Here is a 15,580-nt window from a genome sequence, read left to right on the forward strand (position 1 = left end):
TGGACCAACCCGGTATTTACTGTTGTTGGGTCTGTTGTCTCATAGAAATTTCCCTTAAGTCTTTGTAGCTCATTTTTAAACTGTTGGTTTTGATTTAATTAGAAAAAATGGAGAATTCTCTCCCATGCTTCAGCTTTTTCTTCAAATCATTGATTTGAGAAAATCTGATCGGTAGAAATTTGAAATATGAAAAAAAAATCCCAATTCGAGTGTTTAAATGAAACCGTTTGGCTTAATGAAAACGCAAAAGATAATACTAAATTTTAGTTATTTTTGGGTTTTTCCTATTTTCTGATACAAACAAAACAAACAAATCAACTAAATTTAACATTCTCTTGATATCGTCCTTACCACGTTCCCCTGCCCCGAGAGTCTTATTTCTTGATTGTGACCGGAATATGTAATTTATCACATCTTCTGACATTATGCAATCAGACATCCAAAATGCCACATTTCTTGACATTATGATGGTCAATTAATGTCACCATATCTAGCACATACAAAGTTCCAATTAGAAAAAAGACATATTTTCGGATACGGAATCAAATACCATTTTTAACGCGGAACCAGGTCCTCATTTTCAAGTGGTAGCCAATCAGGTAATTCATCATGTAATACGTCAATATTATTAATACCATGTAGCATTTCTCCGACTGGGTGATATCGGTCCACCGGACCACGCCCTAGAACGTCCACTGATATAAAATCCGCCACAGCATAGAGTTCTGCAGCGACGAAGACTTTGAGTAAATGTCTCACTTTTGGGTTCTCCTTTCCCCAGTCGTTTAATATAGATTTTGTTGGGCTACCATGTGGTCTTTGTTCCTCCATTTCAAACTGTTGTATATTTACTACAGAATATTTTTCCTTGAAGTTTCGGAAATCGAGGCCCTTTGGAATATTTTGTACAAACACCATCCATCTCTTGTAAGGATCAAGATGAGTAGCAATTCGGTGATGAATTGTGTATGGTAAACGTCGGATATATGTTTCCTCTGTAATATCGTCGTAGGGCATTTTTTTTTTCATTTTCGGTAATCGGAAGTAAAAAAGATTCATTACTTACTAATGTCTAAATATAGACTTAATTCTACTGGAATTTTAAATAAAATTTCCTGTTACTAATAACTAAATATAGAAACAATTTATTTATCATAAAGCTACATTTGATAAAGGATTTCAAATACATTTCTATGTGTACAGTATACGATAAAAGATTCATAGAAAAATATCTAGTACATGTAAATACATTTGAAGGGGGATTTCCAACAGCGTAAAACATTGCTCCTATTCGTTTTTTTAGTCATCTTATTTTTCGTTTTAATGTAAAAGACTTTAACCTCCTTTTTGGGAATGCTAGCACTAAACCGGGTCATTTATTTCTTTGAGCTACTTGTAGCTCACAAAATCGAAAGCCAGCAGGCAGGCACACTGGAACATTTTTCTGACTACGAGCCTACCAATCGTCCGATTTGTTAATTTGATTAAATTTTGTCAGTTGGGCCCATTTATTAGATGGGCATTTCTTTATGATATTCACAACAGAAACGGACAAAAATACGAATTTTAATCAAATTAACGAATCGGACGGAAATATTGGTTATCGAGAAAAATGGGGAATAGTCGAAACATGTGCCCGTGGTCTGACGTACATTTCGTATGTACGATTGGGAATGAAACCCCGGACCTTCGTAATCGAGGCGAGCACGAGACCACGCAGGCGGTGTGTTATGCCTCACATTTGATATAATTATCATGTTATGATTTTTCAAACGTACAGTGTCTGCATTTATTTTTTTTTAGAAGTACAATTATTTACGAAAACATATATGTTTTGGGGTTTTTGATCCTTCAGGATCAAAATACCTTATGTCACCGGTCTATCATAGGAACTTCCCTGCTATTTCTGATCACTGTACAAAAGTCCAAATGTTAATTCTTTTATATGTCATTCAATACCTCTGTTATAACCTGCAAATATATTTCTTGCAATTATTGAGCTCAATAATATTCTATTATTTCTGCAAGTAGATTAATTTATCTAGTTTTCAAATCAACTGAAAATTTGAGAGTCTGTTTTTCTTTGTCATGAAATAGTAATAAATTTGCATTTAGGGAATTTAGTTCTTGAAGTAATGTGTCAAGAAGCATATAATGTGTAAAGCACGTTCCACTTAACACGCTAATCAGTCAAATTCTCCATATCCTATCATTAACATTTTACCATTGATGAACAAGATGTGAGGAGCAGTGATTTTAACCAAGTAAAATTGGTAGGAAAATTCAAATTGATATAAGTGTTTAGTTTTTGAAATTCTTATGCTCATCAAGGAAATTATTTTTTTAAGATGAAATTTGTTTTGTTTAAAAGTATAATGACAGTGCAGGATAGATACTTTCTTAATATGGTTTTTGAATATAAATGCAAATTAACTTTTGGATAGGTTTAAAAAATTTGGGAAAAAGGTGAAATGGAACAAAATAGGTAAATATGTGTGAAGTTGGATCAGTAGTATGGGTTTACATTCTGTTGGCATATTAGGGAAGAGCAATTTTAAATAATATGAAAAAGCAAATGTATGCTACTGCTTTATTTAACATCGTGTAATCTTTGATTTTTTTTCATGCTACAATTTTCACAAGAATGAAAACCTTTAGTGATAACAGTACTTTGATTTTTTTTCTTTTTTTGATACTCAAATTACAGTAAGAAACGGTTTCCGGAATATTGATAAATGATGAATTATTCTGTGAATGCTTCTTGTGCACAACTAATATGTAAGAAAGATGATTAATGACTAGAAAATTAACTTTAATAGAGCAGTTATGTTTTGTTTTAAAATACATTTATGCTCATATTATACTATCAGGACACAGGCGGTTGCAATGTGGACAAAGATTTAGTAGGGAGAACTCGTTTCTTTTTTTCCAATTTTTTTAAAGGCTTTTAAATGTATTTCCAGCATTTTACATGGCCTTTTGTACTCAGTTTAATTAAAACAAACATTAATATATTAATTTACTTTACAGAACATTGCTTGCCAGCAAAGCGATTCAGGCTTTTGAGAGCCTCTTATTTAAATATCTCTGTCGTAAATACTCTAGTTTTAATAGGAATGCAGTGTTTTGTGACCGCCTCTGTGATTTCCTAGTCGACAAATTTATTTTAGTAGTATATTGGGGGGGGGGGCGTCTTGGATCCGATTTAATTTAAATACTTGTATTATAGTGTGTTTTCATGATATTTCGTTTGTTTGTTTCACAAATCATATGATTTACTCGACAACAAGGTTTGTTTAACTTCAAAATTGTTTAAGCATTTTCAGCAACTCCAGCATTATAAGTACACGACAGTTTTTAATAACAAGAACAACTTTTGTAAGTGACTTTTCCAGTATTCTTAAGTGCTTGTTTGAAGCTTTCTAGTGGTAACTAACTACAAGTCATCATAATTTATTAATGTGCCACTCAGTGTCACTGTTCGTAGGCCTAAACATCCACTTATGAAATATGATATTTTAGAAGACACCTTTATTCATGTGAAATTAACATATCTATATAAAAAGAAGCGAAACTAATATCCATTTACCATATATGGTATTGAAATATAACACACTGAAGGGGAAGACGTTCTATTTTCCTTGTTAAGTGAAGCTTTTGATTGTATCTGGTATAAATGACATAAAAACCAGTCACTATATCGGATCTCGTTACTCAACAAGGAAACTAGTTTTTTTGCTCGGTTTTAAAGTCGACAGGGGAATACCAGAATAAATAAATAGCCTTGCTGTGTCAGCGTCCTGGTCAGGCGACTAAAAGCCGAGTTTACAACTATGCTTCCTGTTTTTTAAATACATGTAATTATAAGATCCTTAGGAGTGTCATTTTTATAATTATAAATACTGGATATTGAAGTTCTAAACAGTATAAAATTTCAATTGTATTCATAACATTTAATTCTATTTTTTAGGTGGGATAGATCAGGATTACAGGATCTTAGACATTGTACGAGGGAGAAAGCACATGATTTATATAAATATATATGAGATGTACTTATTTAACGTATAAATGTACGAAAAAAACTATTCGGAATAAAACATTTCTCAAACGTACTAAACACGTCTCTCCCTTTCAGAAATCGCAAAAATTATACTCCGAATTTACACGGAAATTTATACGATAACAAGTTAGACAGAAAGGTGATTTAAAACTGATTGGTTCCCCCCAAAATAAGGTTGAAATACTAGATTCAATGTTAAAGCATTTATTTAGAAAATTCATAAATTCATGATATGAGTTACAATCATGTACATTAGTAACTCTGTTAATGAATAGCCATGACCGTATTAGGCACCTTTAAAACACAAAATTAAACAGTTTTAAATTTAACTAAGTTTTTAGAAGCATTTTCTATGAACGATGCTTGGACCAGACTCGTCATATTCTTGCTTGCTGATCCACATCTGTTGGAAAGTTGAAAGAGATGCTAAGATGGATCCACCAATCCAGACAGAGTATTTCCTTTCAGGTGGAGCAATTATTTTGATTTTCATTGTTTGTGGCGCCAAAGCCGTGATTTCTTTCTGCATTCTATCAGCGATTCCTGGATACATTGTTGAACCTCCAGACAACACAGTGTTTGCGTACAAATCTTTACGAATGTCAACATCGCATTTCATGATGCTATTATACGTTGTCTCGTGGATTCCGGCCGATTCCATACCAAGGAAAGATGGTTGGAACATGGCCTCTGGGCAACGAAATCTCTCATTTCCTATCGTGATTACTTGCCCGTCAGGCAGTTCGTAACTTTTCTCTAATGACGAAGATGATGAAGCAGTCTGCATTTCTTGTTCAAAGTCAAGGGCAACATAACATAGTTTCTCTTTTATGTCTCTCACAATTTCTCTTTCTGCTGTCGTCGTAAAAGAGTATCCCCTTTCTGTTAAGATTTTCATTAGATAGTCAGTAAGGTCACGTCCTGCAAGATCTAATCTCATAATTGCATGGGGAAGTGCGTATCCTTCATAAATAGGTACAGTGTGTGAAACACCATCCCCCGAATCGAGGACGATCCCGGTCGTTCTACCAGAAGCGTACAAAGAAAGCACTGCTTGGATAGCGACGTACATTGCCGGGGAGTTGAATGTTTCAAACATTATCTGTGTCATCTTTTCACGGTTGGCTTTGGGGTTCAATGGAGCTTCTGTTAGCAAAACTGGATGCTCTTCAGGTGCAACACGAAGTTCATTGTAAAATGTGTGATGCCATATTTTCTCCATGTCATCCCAATTTGTGACGATTCCGTGCTCAATGGGATATTTTAGGGTAAGGATACCTCTCTTGCTCTGTGCCTCATCACCGACGTAGCTGTCTTTTTGTCCCATACCAACCATGACACCCTGTAACAGAGTAATGCGGTTTAAAGAAAACGCTGGACATTTTAAACAAGGACATGATTTTACTGGGCTCTTTTTGAGGCTTGCTCAATTACTCCTCCTAAACGTTATACTAAAAAGTTGGTTTATTATATAGTAAATCTCTGGCCTCCTCTTAGGCCAGTTGCATCTTACTCAGACAATGACAGAGTTTGTGTGGCAAGCTATTTTTTGTACTCGGCATTAAATTATGGAGGAACGGGATTTCAACCTCTTACCCAGTAGGAATAGTGGGTGCCCCACCCCATTTCGAAATTTGTGGAACCACCACTGTAACGGGCTAGTTCAAAAAAGGAGAACACAATATACTGTAGCCTACCTTTAATTGGGACTTATATACAAGGCTATTTTTTTATTAATAGGATTTTTGTGCCCTTCTCATTAGACATTGGTAAGGACCTAATAGAGTTTAGCAAAACGATATGAAGCACGTTTAATACAGCATATGTTTACAGCATATTAAAAAAGAAGCTTAGAAACAATTTCAGAATTTGACTGTACCTGATGCCTTGGTCTTCCAACGATGGAAGGAAACACAGCTCTTGGGGCATCATCACCGGCGAATCCTGCCTTACACATCCCAGAACCATTGTCAATAACCAAAGCTGCTACGTCTTCGTCCGACATATTTTACAGAGCACACGCAACTAACCGGCTTAGATAAAAATGCACAAGAGGACCGATTCAGCAGTTATATTTCTTAAATAGTAAAATGCGCAGTGTTGCATACTATTACATTACCATATATGGTCATAAATGTAAAATATTTATTTAAAGGAGTGACTTCCTTTCGATAACCATATAAATGTTAACTGGTCTACTTGACTGGTTTTAGTCACTCTGAAAACGGAAGAAATGTGGTATATTCACCTGTGAAAGATACATTCCATACGTGCATTTATTGATGGGTTTTTTGTATTGTTTAGGTGTTTACCATCTAATGCGGAAGTTAAATACAACAAACTGCAAAAAAATGTATATAAACAAAACACTTTTGAAGCTGGTTTTATGCTGCTTACTTTCGTAGAGCGTGGAACACTTGATTTTGATTTTCCCACATGCTAACGACTGGTAGTTCAATGGAATAATTTTTTTTAGCTGTACAAATATTTGAGGATCAACTATTTCATAATAACTAGTGTCCTAATTCGTGTACAAGCAATAATTACGTCTCCCCTAGCTTTTCCAGAAGGGATATATTGCTTTTGTTTTTCTTCTTCTTCGTCTTCTTCTTCTTCTTCTTCTTCTTCAGGGTTTGTCCAAGTCATATATTTCATCTTTTGACATAGACTTGATATATTGGTATATGGTTTAATTTGATTTGTGACAACTTTTTTTGATTGGTTGGTTGTCTTTGAGCAACAAAGTTAATTAACGTGGATTGATCCCAACTCCTAGATTCAAAGAATTTTAAACAAAATGACGTTTTGAGTAATGTTTGGATTGTTATTCATTAATCATAAATAATTGAATTTTAAAGCCAATTTCTTGTTTGGGCCATAACTTTTTTGTCTTGTGACATAGGCTTTTCATATTTCGTATGTAGGTAGATCATATGAAGATACTGTGTCGCGTACCAAAGTTGACGAACTTTGACATTGCTCTTTTATCACATGGTCAAATAATTAATTTTTTAAAGCCAATTTCTTGTCCTGATCATAACTTTTTTTATTCCACTGCAAAAAAGGGGCCAGAAATATTTTTTTTTATATATTTCTGTACGATAACTTGGGTGAAAGGGAATGGATTGCTTTGAAATTGTATTACAGGGTGCTATATCCCCACAAGAAGTTTAGAATTGAATGCATGTTTTAACTGGAAACATTTAGGAATAAGGGCCAAAAGTGACTACTTCGGTCCTGGTCAATTTTTTATCCTGTGTCAAATATCTAATCGAAAGCTGTTTCAAGTTTTAATGGTATGTCCTCTCAGGGGTTTAGCCTCTGTGGTCGTGTCAAGCTGTACCTTGCGACGCATTTTGTTATCTATTGACATAATCTCTTCATATTTGGTATATCGACACATCATATGAAATGACCTTTCACCTACCAAAGTTGGCGTTCTTTGACCTTGACCATTTACCTCAAGGTCTAATAAATGATTTATAAGCCAATTTCTTGTCCGTGTCATAATTTGTTTTTGTCTTTTGGTATATGATTTTTTTATTCGGTTTGTCAATGGGTCATTTGTAGATGATATGTAGCCTACTAAATCTTGTCATGTTTTACCTTGACCATTGACCTCAAGGTCAACTAAATGATTTTAGGCCAATTTCTTGTCTTTTTTTATTTTTTTGACGAAGTGTCCCCTGCCAAAGTCGGTGGCTTTTACTTTCGATCTCAAGGTGAAATAATGGATTTAATTGACTTTTTCGTGTTTTTTACAAAGACTTCTGATATCTTGTATATAGGAAGATGTGTCGCGTACTAAAGTTCGTTGTCTTTAACCCTGACATTTGAACTTAAGGTTAAATAATTGCCCGGGCAATAACTTTTTCATCTTTTGCCTTAGGGTTTTTGGGGTATATCATGACAGTAAGTTAGTGTGTCATGATTGAGTAATATGTAGGTATTTGATAATAACATCGGTCAAGTCTCGGGCTTCTTTCTAAAATGTCCAAGTTATTGGCTATGGCATCTTTTTATATAAATCCATGCGAGTGCTTACAGTGCCTTATGAATGAAATTTCATACATGGAGTTGGGGAAAATGGGGGGGGGGGGTCGTGATTGGTGATTGTGTATGGAGGATTTTGATATGGAAGGATGGAAAAATTAGTTTTTCAAGGATTAATGTATAAGAAAAAAATATAATTGATTAGAAAATTGTATTTTAAATGTTTAAGAATTTAAAAATATAGAAGATAAATCCTATTGGGATTATTGGGGATGTGGATATTTCTAAAGGAAGATTATATATGGTGTAAATGGAAAGTTTATGTACCATTCGAGGGCTACATTTAGTATATTTTATAGAACTGCAGAAAGAAATGTTGGCGTGAAAGTATATATAATGTTTTATGGATGAAATAGTGATATTTTCTAAGGTCATAAAGCAATAAAAGTGACAAAAATTATCTTATAGCACCTTGTTTCGAACCTTGAGTATAAATTTCAGATAAGTGGTGTGGGCGTTTAAGAGCGCTTACACGGTTGTAAGGACGCCCGCCATGTCTTGGCTCCGAATTCCATTGCGGCAATTTAAGAAAAAACAAAATTACAATGTATTTATGTATACACATTAATTACAATTCATTGAATATCTATGTATACACATATTAATTCAAGTATTTGTATTTATATATAAACATAATTTGATTGATGCATATTATACTTAATTTATATATACTACAATGAATATAGTGGTGGACAAAGTACTTTTGAAAGTTCGAGGAATTTATTTTGTCGTTTTTAGACAGGCCGTTAAAAATGCCAAAACTAGCACCCCGCCAAAATTACTCGCTATTCGGTAGTATCCAGTCTACATTGGGAAGCACGATGTATTGCGTGAATTCCCCCAGCCTACAATGAAAGCTGACTCGCGTTAACTAATGAGGAGCACTTCTAACGTACAATAGGGAACATGGCTTGCGTTTAATATAATTTATTTTCTCAACCCACAATGGTAGCAGGACTCGCTTTAAATTGGGAACAACTCATTATTGCCGCTGGGCACCATTGTAAAAATAACACTTTTTTCATCTCGATATACATGATTTCAAGAAGGAATAAAAGAGAGACAACTGGGTTTAGTTATAAATTTCTGTACACAACAATCCCATATATCACATTTATTCGTATTGTCTCATAAGCCGTTATCGGCTGGCATTTTTTTTACGATAACTATGTTTTATTGATGTGTAATATGTAATTAATGTAAACGATGGTGACACTTAAATAAAATATTATTTTGTCGTTGTTGTTGGTAAGCATTTATTGAGGCAAGTACTCTGTATATGTTATTATAAAAAAGTATTAATTTTGCGTTTTATGATTATTTGAATTATAGAAGAAACAAAAAGACCAGGTTTACTATAATTCCAATATATACACATGAAAAACTGTCATTCTGCACATTCATTGAAGTTGATCAAAATGTTTTAAAGTAATCAAGGGAACCAAGAATATAGCGGTAATCAAAAGGATGCAATCCAGGGACAAAGACCAGATTAAAAATTTAGTTAATTCTATTTGACAGACACATTTAATTTTTTTTTTTCAAATAACCTTTACCCGAAATCTAGAACCCTACCCTCAAATCCCAACAAGGTTTAAAAAGTTTATTTAAAAAGGGAAAAATAACGAGTATTCATTTAAAAAATGTTTAGTATCCTCGTATGTGGTATGGAAGCGTATTAGAGCCATCCTTTCTTTATTTTTTTTTCAAATTGTCGACTTTAATATTGGAATTATTAACATTAATCTTGGAATTATCAACATTAATCTTGGGAATTCCAACTTTAGTCTTATAATTATCAACATTAAACTTAGAAATTCCAACTTTAATCTTGAAATTTCCGACTTGTAAACTTGGAATTATCATCTTTAATATTGTAATCTTTGAACTTGTAAATTACAATTTTAATTGACACTCATAAGTCGGACACTCATTGGTCCGACGCTCATCGGAATTTCCAAGATTAATGTTGATAATTCCAAGATTAAAGTTGATAATTCCAAGATTAAAGGCGACAATTTAAAAAAAAAATAAAAAAGGATGGCCCTTATACGCTTCTGTAATGTGGCCTAGTGTCACGATAGTTTCTTTTTATCATGAATCGAAGTATATCGTAACTAATTTGGTTAAGAATTTGGTATTTTTAAATTGTGAAATGAAAAACATATGAATGTAAAAAAGCATAATTCAAATTGAGAAAGTTCGGTAAGGACCTCTTTTGACCTCATAATTTGTGCATTTTTTAAAATTTAATTAAAAACTGATTTCTTGGTAGTAGTATTATACTAGTCAAATGGTCGCATACACTGAATACATGCTGTTTTTGACGAGATTTATGACGTTATTCAAAAAAATAACAGTCCATGCATTTTTTATGTTACTTTTACAAAAACCTTGAACTTTTAACATTTTTGCGATTTTTAAGATTTTTTTTGTGTGAAACAGAAGTGGCAACACATTTGTTGACTCAAAATAGTAAATGACAATTATACACAAAATATAAGGAGCATGAGAATGAACACGCATGTGGCCATTGTTAAAAGAATGAAAAACTGCACAAAACCTTGTGTTTTCCAGCCCTTATAACATATTTTACCAATTTCACCAAGTTTGAAGGGCATATATGTAAACTATTACCATAAACCAATCGAGTCAACTAGAACACATTAAAGAGTTGGAGAAACGTCGTTAAATTTGTTTCAGGTGGACTTCGATTTAGAGGCCAAAATTTGCCCTTACCGGGCCAACCTCTGCAACAGAAAAAAAGCTGTATGGTCAGAATGAACAAAATGTAAAAAAAAATACTAAAATGTACTTTTTTCTTATTTTGCGGACAGGTTTTCTTAAATAGACACTACAAGAGTAGCAAAGTATAACTTTGTAGCATTTATTAAACCTGGCTGTGCATTCGCTGAAAATGGTCTATGTTTTTGTTTTTACGAACTTGCTTTAGTGTACGTAGTATAACTAAAACCCTGTGACCCGAGCAAGATAACAAAGAGCATTCGCTCTTCTTTTCACAAGTTGGACAGGCAGCCATTGAAAATAGTTCCTTATAACAATGAAAATAAATGTAACATAGCAAAACACTTACCCTTGTTTACTTTTTCGAAAAAAAAACCAACAAATAAAATAATATTTTTATTTATAATCACTATAGCAACCATCAATTTTTAATACTAAATGAAACTGGAATGCCAACTAAAACAACTAACTTGACATCCGGGGTATGATGTAAAACGTAAATAATAGGGATTTCATCTAGAACACGTGATATAACGTCACTATACATAATGCCGTATGACTCGTCATGGTTGTGATCTTGACGACGGTCATTCTTCGGACTGAAAGTCCCGAAAAATATTCTCTCTTGAGAAATGAATACAAACAATGCAGCGTTGTATAATAAAGACAATGCTGATGGAAAATGGTATTACAGGGATGCAGAAGCGGATCTTTTGCACGATGAATCAAAGATGCCGGTGGATCCCTACCTCTTGGAAAAACCTCTGTCACCGTTTTTCAGTATGCTTGAAGGCCTATATGAACTCAAAGCTTTGGATTTTAGAAGAAACCTTGTTGACATAGCATCTTTGCCAGACTGTGACAGGAAGTTCAGAGATGAGCATTTTACAGCGATTAAAAAGTTGCAATTGTTGAACAGGAACCCATCGCGGCTTTTCACAGAAGCGGAACATGTTGCAAATGCTTTCAAGGTACAAGACAATATATTGTCAAAGCACTATTTGGGAGAAAAAGGCACAACTGCTCTAAGAGAGAGGTTGACCGGAGACAGTGTTGTTACCCCCGTGAAAACTTCTGTCGTAAACTCGTCCTCACCTGTATCAAATATAGACGAACTGAAAGTCATTCCAAAGTGCCATCTATGCTGTAGTCCGCTTTCATCCTCTTGTGGAGACCGTGGATTTGATGGTGGAATTTTGGAGACGGAGAATAAAATAGGAGTTGAAGTTATTAAACATATAGAGTGCAACTGTTTTTCTTCAAGAAAACTTTTAGGTCCATTATTCTGTTATTTGTTTCCAAAAAAAAAGGAGAATTCACAGCAGTAATTAAGTAATTAAATATTTTTTAATATTCAAATTAAGAGGAATACTTTGTCGGCCCATTTTATCAGACAGCTGTGATTTCGATACAAAAAGGTTGAATTTTCTAATCATTCGTGTATATGTATGTTCAGCATTCTTTGAAATAATGGAATCGGTGCCTCCAGCGATTTAAGCTTTATGATTCAAAACCGATGATTCCTTTAAACTTAGTCTTTGTAAGAAATAAACAAAATTGCAAGGTAAAACTTTACTAGTATATCATGAAAATGCAACGCTATGTACTTGTGGTATTTGGTTTTAAACTCGCATGACAAATATTCAATCCTATTATCACGCACACAAAATACTAGAAATCAAAAGCATCGACTGTTCAAGAAATAATATGAATATGGGCCATTCAAATGCAGAAATAATTACTATGTCATATTGGAATAGAAAATATTTCATGTAATGTAAGGTGTTTTATTAATTTACACATATCAAGCTGGTTCTTATAATAATACCCCAAGGGGTCATTTCTTTAAAAATGCCAAACGTCGAAATCTATGTAACGCCACGAATTGTATTAATATTACTTTTGATACCATATATTAAAACCCGATCTTCGAATTCGGAAGAAAAAGTTGTACAGGCCGTGCAAGGCGTGTTTTATTTTTATAATTTAAGCCCAATTAAATAATGACGTGCCATCAGCGCATTATACGTCCCGGTCCCCTTATAGGTCATCTTGTAAAAATAAAGCCACGACAGTCGCCTTTTCCATAATTTAATTGGGGTAAAAAAATGACACAGTAAACAACAAAATACTAGCAATGAAAGTTCATCATACCAATTTCCATACAGTCAAGTAGTTCTGGGTTAATATAAAAATAGTAGACATCGTATGTTTGCCACTGAGACAGTCATCCACTAAGAGTCAAGCAACAATCAATTTAACATCTACAGGTCAACACAAGGTCTTCAGTGATGGGCAAAACACATACCTTGAAGCAAGCTGTTGATGGCCCCATAATAAATGAAGTGACACTATTAATAAAAGACGAATATCAATCTTAACAACAGAAAAAAAAAACGTAAAAAGAATAACAATGAACATAAAAAAAAACAACGACAACCATTGGACTACAGGTTCCTGGCTTGGGACAGGAACATAAAGTATGTGGCGGAGTTAAACATATTTGCGGATGCTAAACCCTCCCTTAACCTGGGACAGTGGTGGAAAAATACAACAACAGCACGAACTATAAAAATCTATTGAATTCAGATTTAACTGTTGATATCAACTTCAGAAGCACTTCTGATGAACGAGTTTTGGACCAAATTCTTCATATTCTTGCGCACTGATCCACATTTGCTGAAAGGTTGAAATCGAGGCTAGATGCGAGCCGCCAACCCAAGCAGAATATTGCCTATTTGGTGGGGCAATAACTTTTATTTTCGTAGTACAAGGCGTTAAGTCCACAATTTCTTTCAGAATCCTTTCTTCGAATCCACGATGCATAGTTGAACCCCCAGATAGTATTATATTTGAATACAGATGTTTTCGAATATCAATATCAATGTCGCATTTTAAAATACTGTTGATGGTCATGTCATGGACACTTCTACCGCACGTATCAATTTTCGTTAGTTTTCCCCCGAACATAGCTTCAAGACACTGGATCTGTTCACATCCAATCTTCACTTCCTGTCCGTCGGGTAACAAGTAAATCTTTTCGAGCGCCGAATGACTTTTGAATTTCTCCATTTCTTGTTCGAAATCCAAGGCAACATAACACACCTTTTCTTTCATTTCTCGGACTACTTCTTTTTCAGCAGTTGTTGTGAAAAAATGTCCCCTGTCTCTTAGAAGTTCAATAAGATATTCAGTAAGGTCGCATCCCGCCATGCCAATTGATTGGATTGCGTGTGGTAATGCATAGCCTTCGTAAATAGGCACTGAATTTGTAACACCATCCCCAGAATCAAGAACTATTCCAGTCGTCCTTCCAGACCCATAGAGAGAAAGCACAGACTGAAGGGCAGCATACATAGCAGGCACACCGAAAGTTTCGAACATCACTTCAACCATTTTTTCACGATTGTACTTAGAAATAAATGGAATTTCTGTAAGTAAGACTGGGTGTTCCTCAGGCTTTATTTTGAGATCGTTGTAAAAAGTATGGTGCCAAATATTGACCATGTCATCCCAATTCGTAACGACCCCTCGCTCTATTGGGTAATTCAGGTTCAGTATTCCTCGGCTGCACTGTGCATTCTTGCCAACAAAATCCTCATGCTGTGGTTTGTCAACAGTACCCTGTAAGTATAGACTAGAACGATTAACATCACACCGTCCTTTCCAATTATACTAGTTTCGGCCATTTACATTTTCTATAACTTTTGACGAAATAACGCCGATCTATTATATGAAAAAAGGAACCACCAACTGATGTTTTTACAAATACATTTATAACAACAAATGTGCATTGGCGTTAGCCTTCGAAAAAAAATCCCTTTCAAAATTTTCTCAAAGCGAGAGATGTTTAATTTTTGCAAATGTGGCTAACAAGGGCACTCTGGGACTTGAGTAGTCCCTGGGGGGGGGCACTTAAGCTTGGATTGTTGAATTTTTCATGACGTATCGGGAGATTGACTGTGTCAGTGTATATATTGTTCACTTAATATTGCCTGTCTTTCCCTCAAAGATGTCTATCACTTGTAAAATATTATACCTCGCCCTATTAGAATACCATATTGACATGTACAGACCACAACAAACCTGATACCGAGTTCGTCCGACGGTCGCCGAAAATACTACACTCGGGTCCTCTTCTCCCGCTAAGCCAGCTTTACACAATCCTGACCCATTATCAATAATAACAGGTATTGAAACTCTGCCAGACATACTCAAACAAAACACTTCGTTTACATCGTTTCCATACACAACATTTCAAGTTTTTTTTTATTCAAATGTTGACAACACTACAGCACTGGTACATGTACGTTCAAAGCAACATAAACATATATTTTAAAATGTATACGTCTTGTACCGATAAATTGCGTCGTTATTTTTAAATGTAATATGAAGTTCAATGTCAAAGTTCAAAACTTACTTAAAATGTTAAGTTAAGGATAGATTACAATACCCATTTTATTAAATACACGACTTCGATGCATAACAGTAATTTATTGTTAAACACTCGAAATACTGAAGCCTTGAGCTGACAGCTTTCAGCCAGATTGGGTGGGTGTCTTCTCATCAAATATATTCTCGTTTTATTGACAAAAAACTAGTTGCCCCCCTTTAGTCAAAGGCTGAAGTCTTCAAAGTAGCTAATCGTCAAATATTCTATGCCACTGATTTTAGCTTGCATATATTCAATGCTCTACTAAATTTAACTATAAATCAATCAGT

At 34.4% G+C, this 15,580-nt stretch overlaps 2 protein-coding genes and 1 long non-coding RNA gene across 3 annotated transcripts; all 3 read right to left on the reverse strand.

The window, feature by feature from the left end:
• Window positions 1-251: 251 nt before the first annotated feature.
• LOC148624779 (uncharacterized) lies at window positions 252-6,879 on the reverse strand. Its single transcript, XR_015919773.1, has 2 exons — window positions 6,309-6,879; window positions 252-1,971 (listed from the first exon to the last, which is right to left on the reverse strand). It is a non-coding gene; the product is annotated as an uncharacterized LOC148624779 (long non-coding RNA).
• On the reverse strand, window positions 4,249-6,116 carry LOC148624780 (actin, cytoplasmic). The gene is made up of 2 exons (XM_088567675.1): window positions 5,940-6,116; window positions 4,249-5,402 (listed from the first exon to the last, which is right to left on the reverse strand). The coding sequence occupies exons 1-2, from the start codon at window positions 6,063-6,065 to the stop codon at window positions 4,398-4,400; spliced, it is 1,131 nt and encodes a 376-aa protein (XP_088423801.1). The 5' UTR covers window positions 6,066-6,116; the 3' UTR covers window positions 4,249-4,397.
• Window positions 6,880-12,935: 6,056 nt separating the features above from the next.
• LOC148624781 (actin, cytoplasmic 2-like) lies at window positions 12,936-15,240 on the reverse strand. The gene is made up of 2 exons (XM_088567663.1): window positions 14,945-15,240; window positions 12,936-14,482 (listed from the first exon to the last, which is right to left on the reverse strand). The coding sequence occupies exons 1-2, from the start codon at window positions 15,068-15,070 to the stop codon at window positions 13,469-13,471; spliced, it is 1,140 nt and encodes a 379-aa protein (XP_088423789.1). The 5' UTR covers window positions 15,071-15,240; the 3' UTR covers window positions 12,936-13,468.
• Between the last annotated feature and the right edge of the window lie 340 nt (window positions 15,241-15,580).

The sequence above is a fragment of the Perna viridis genome, chromosome 2, assembly GCF_037379345.1.
Source record: "Perna viridis isolate PV_CMFRI_1.1 ecotype Kerala chromosome 2, ASM3737934v1, whole genome shotgun sequence".
NCBI classification, from domain to species: Eukaryota; Metazoa; Mollusca; class Bivalvia; order Mytilida; family Mytilidae; genus Perna; species Perna viridis.

Coding starts and splice junctions, on each gene's coding strand:
- LOC148624781 (XM_088567663.1), bottom strand. CDS start 15,070: ATGTCTGGCAGAGTTTCAATACCTGTTATTATTGATAATGGGTCAGGA. Junction 14,483..14,944: donor TCGGACGAACTCGGTATCAG/GTTTGTTGTGGT, acceptor CTATACTTACAG/GGTACTGTTGACAAACCACA.
- LOC148624780 (XM_088567675.1), bottom strand. CDS start 6,065: ATGTCGGACGAAGACGTAGCAGCTTTGGTTATTGACAATGGTTCTGGG. Junction 5,403..5,939: donor TTGGAAGACCAAGGCATCAG/GTACAGTCAAAT, acceptor ACTCTGTTACAG/GGTGTCATGGTTGGTATGGG.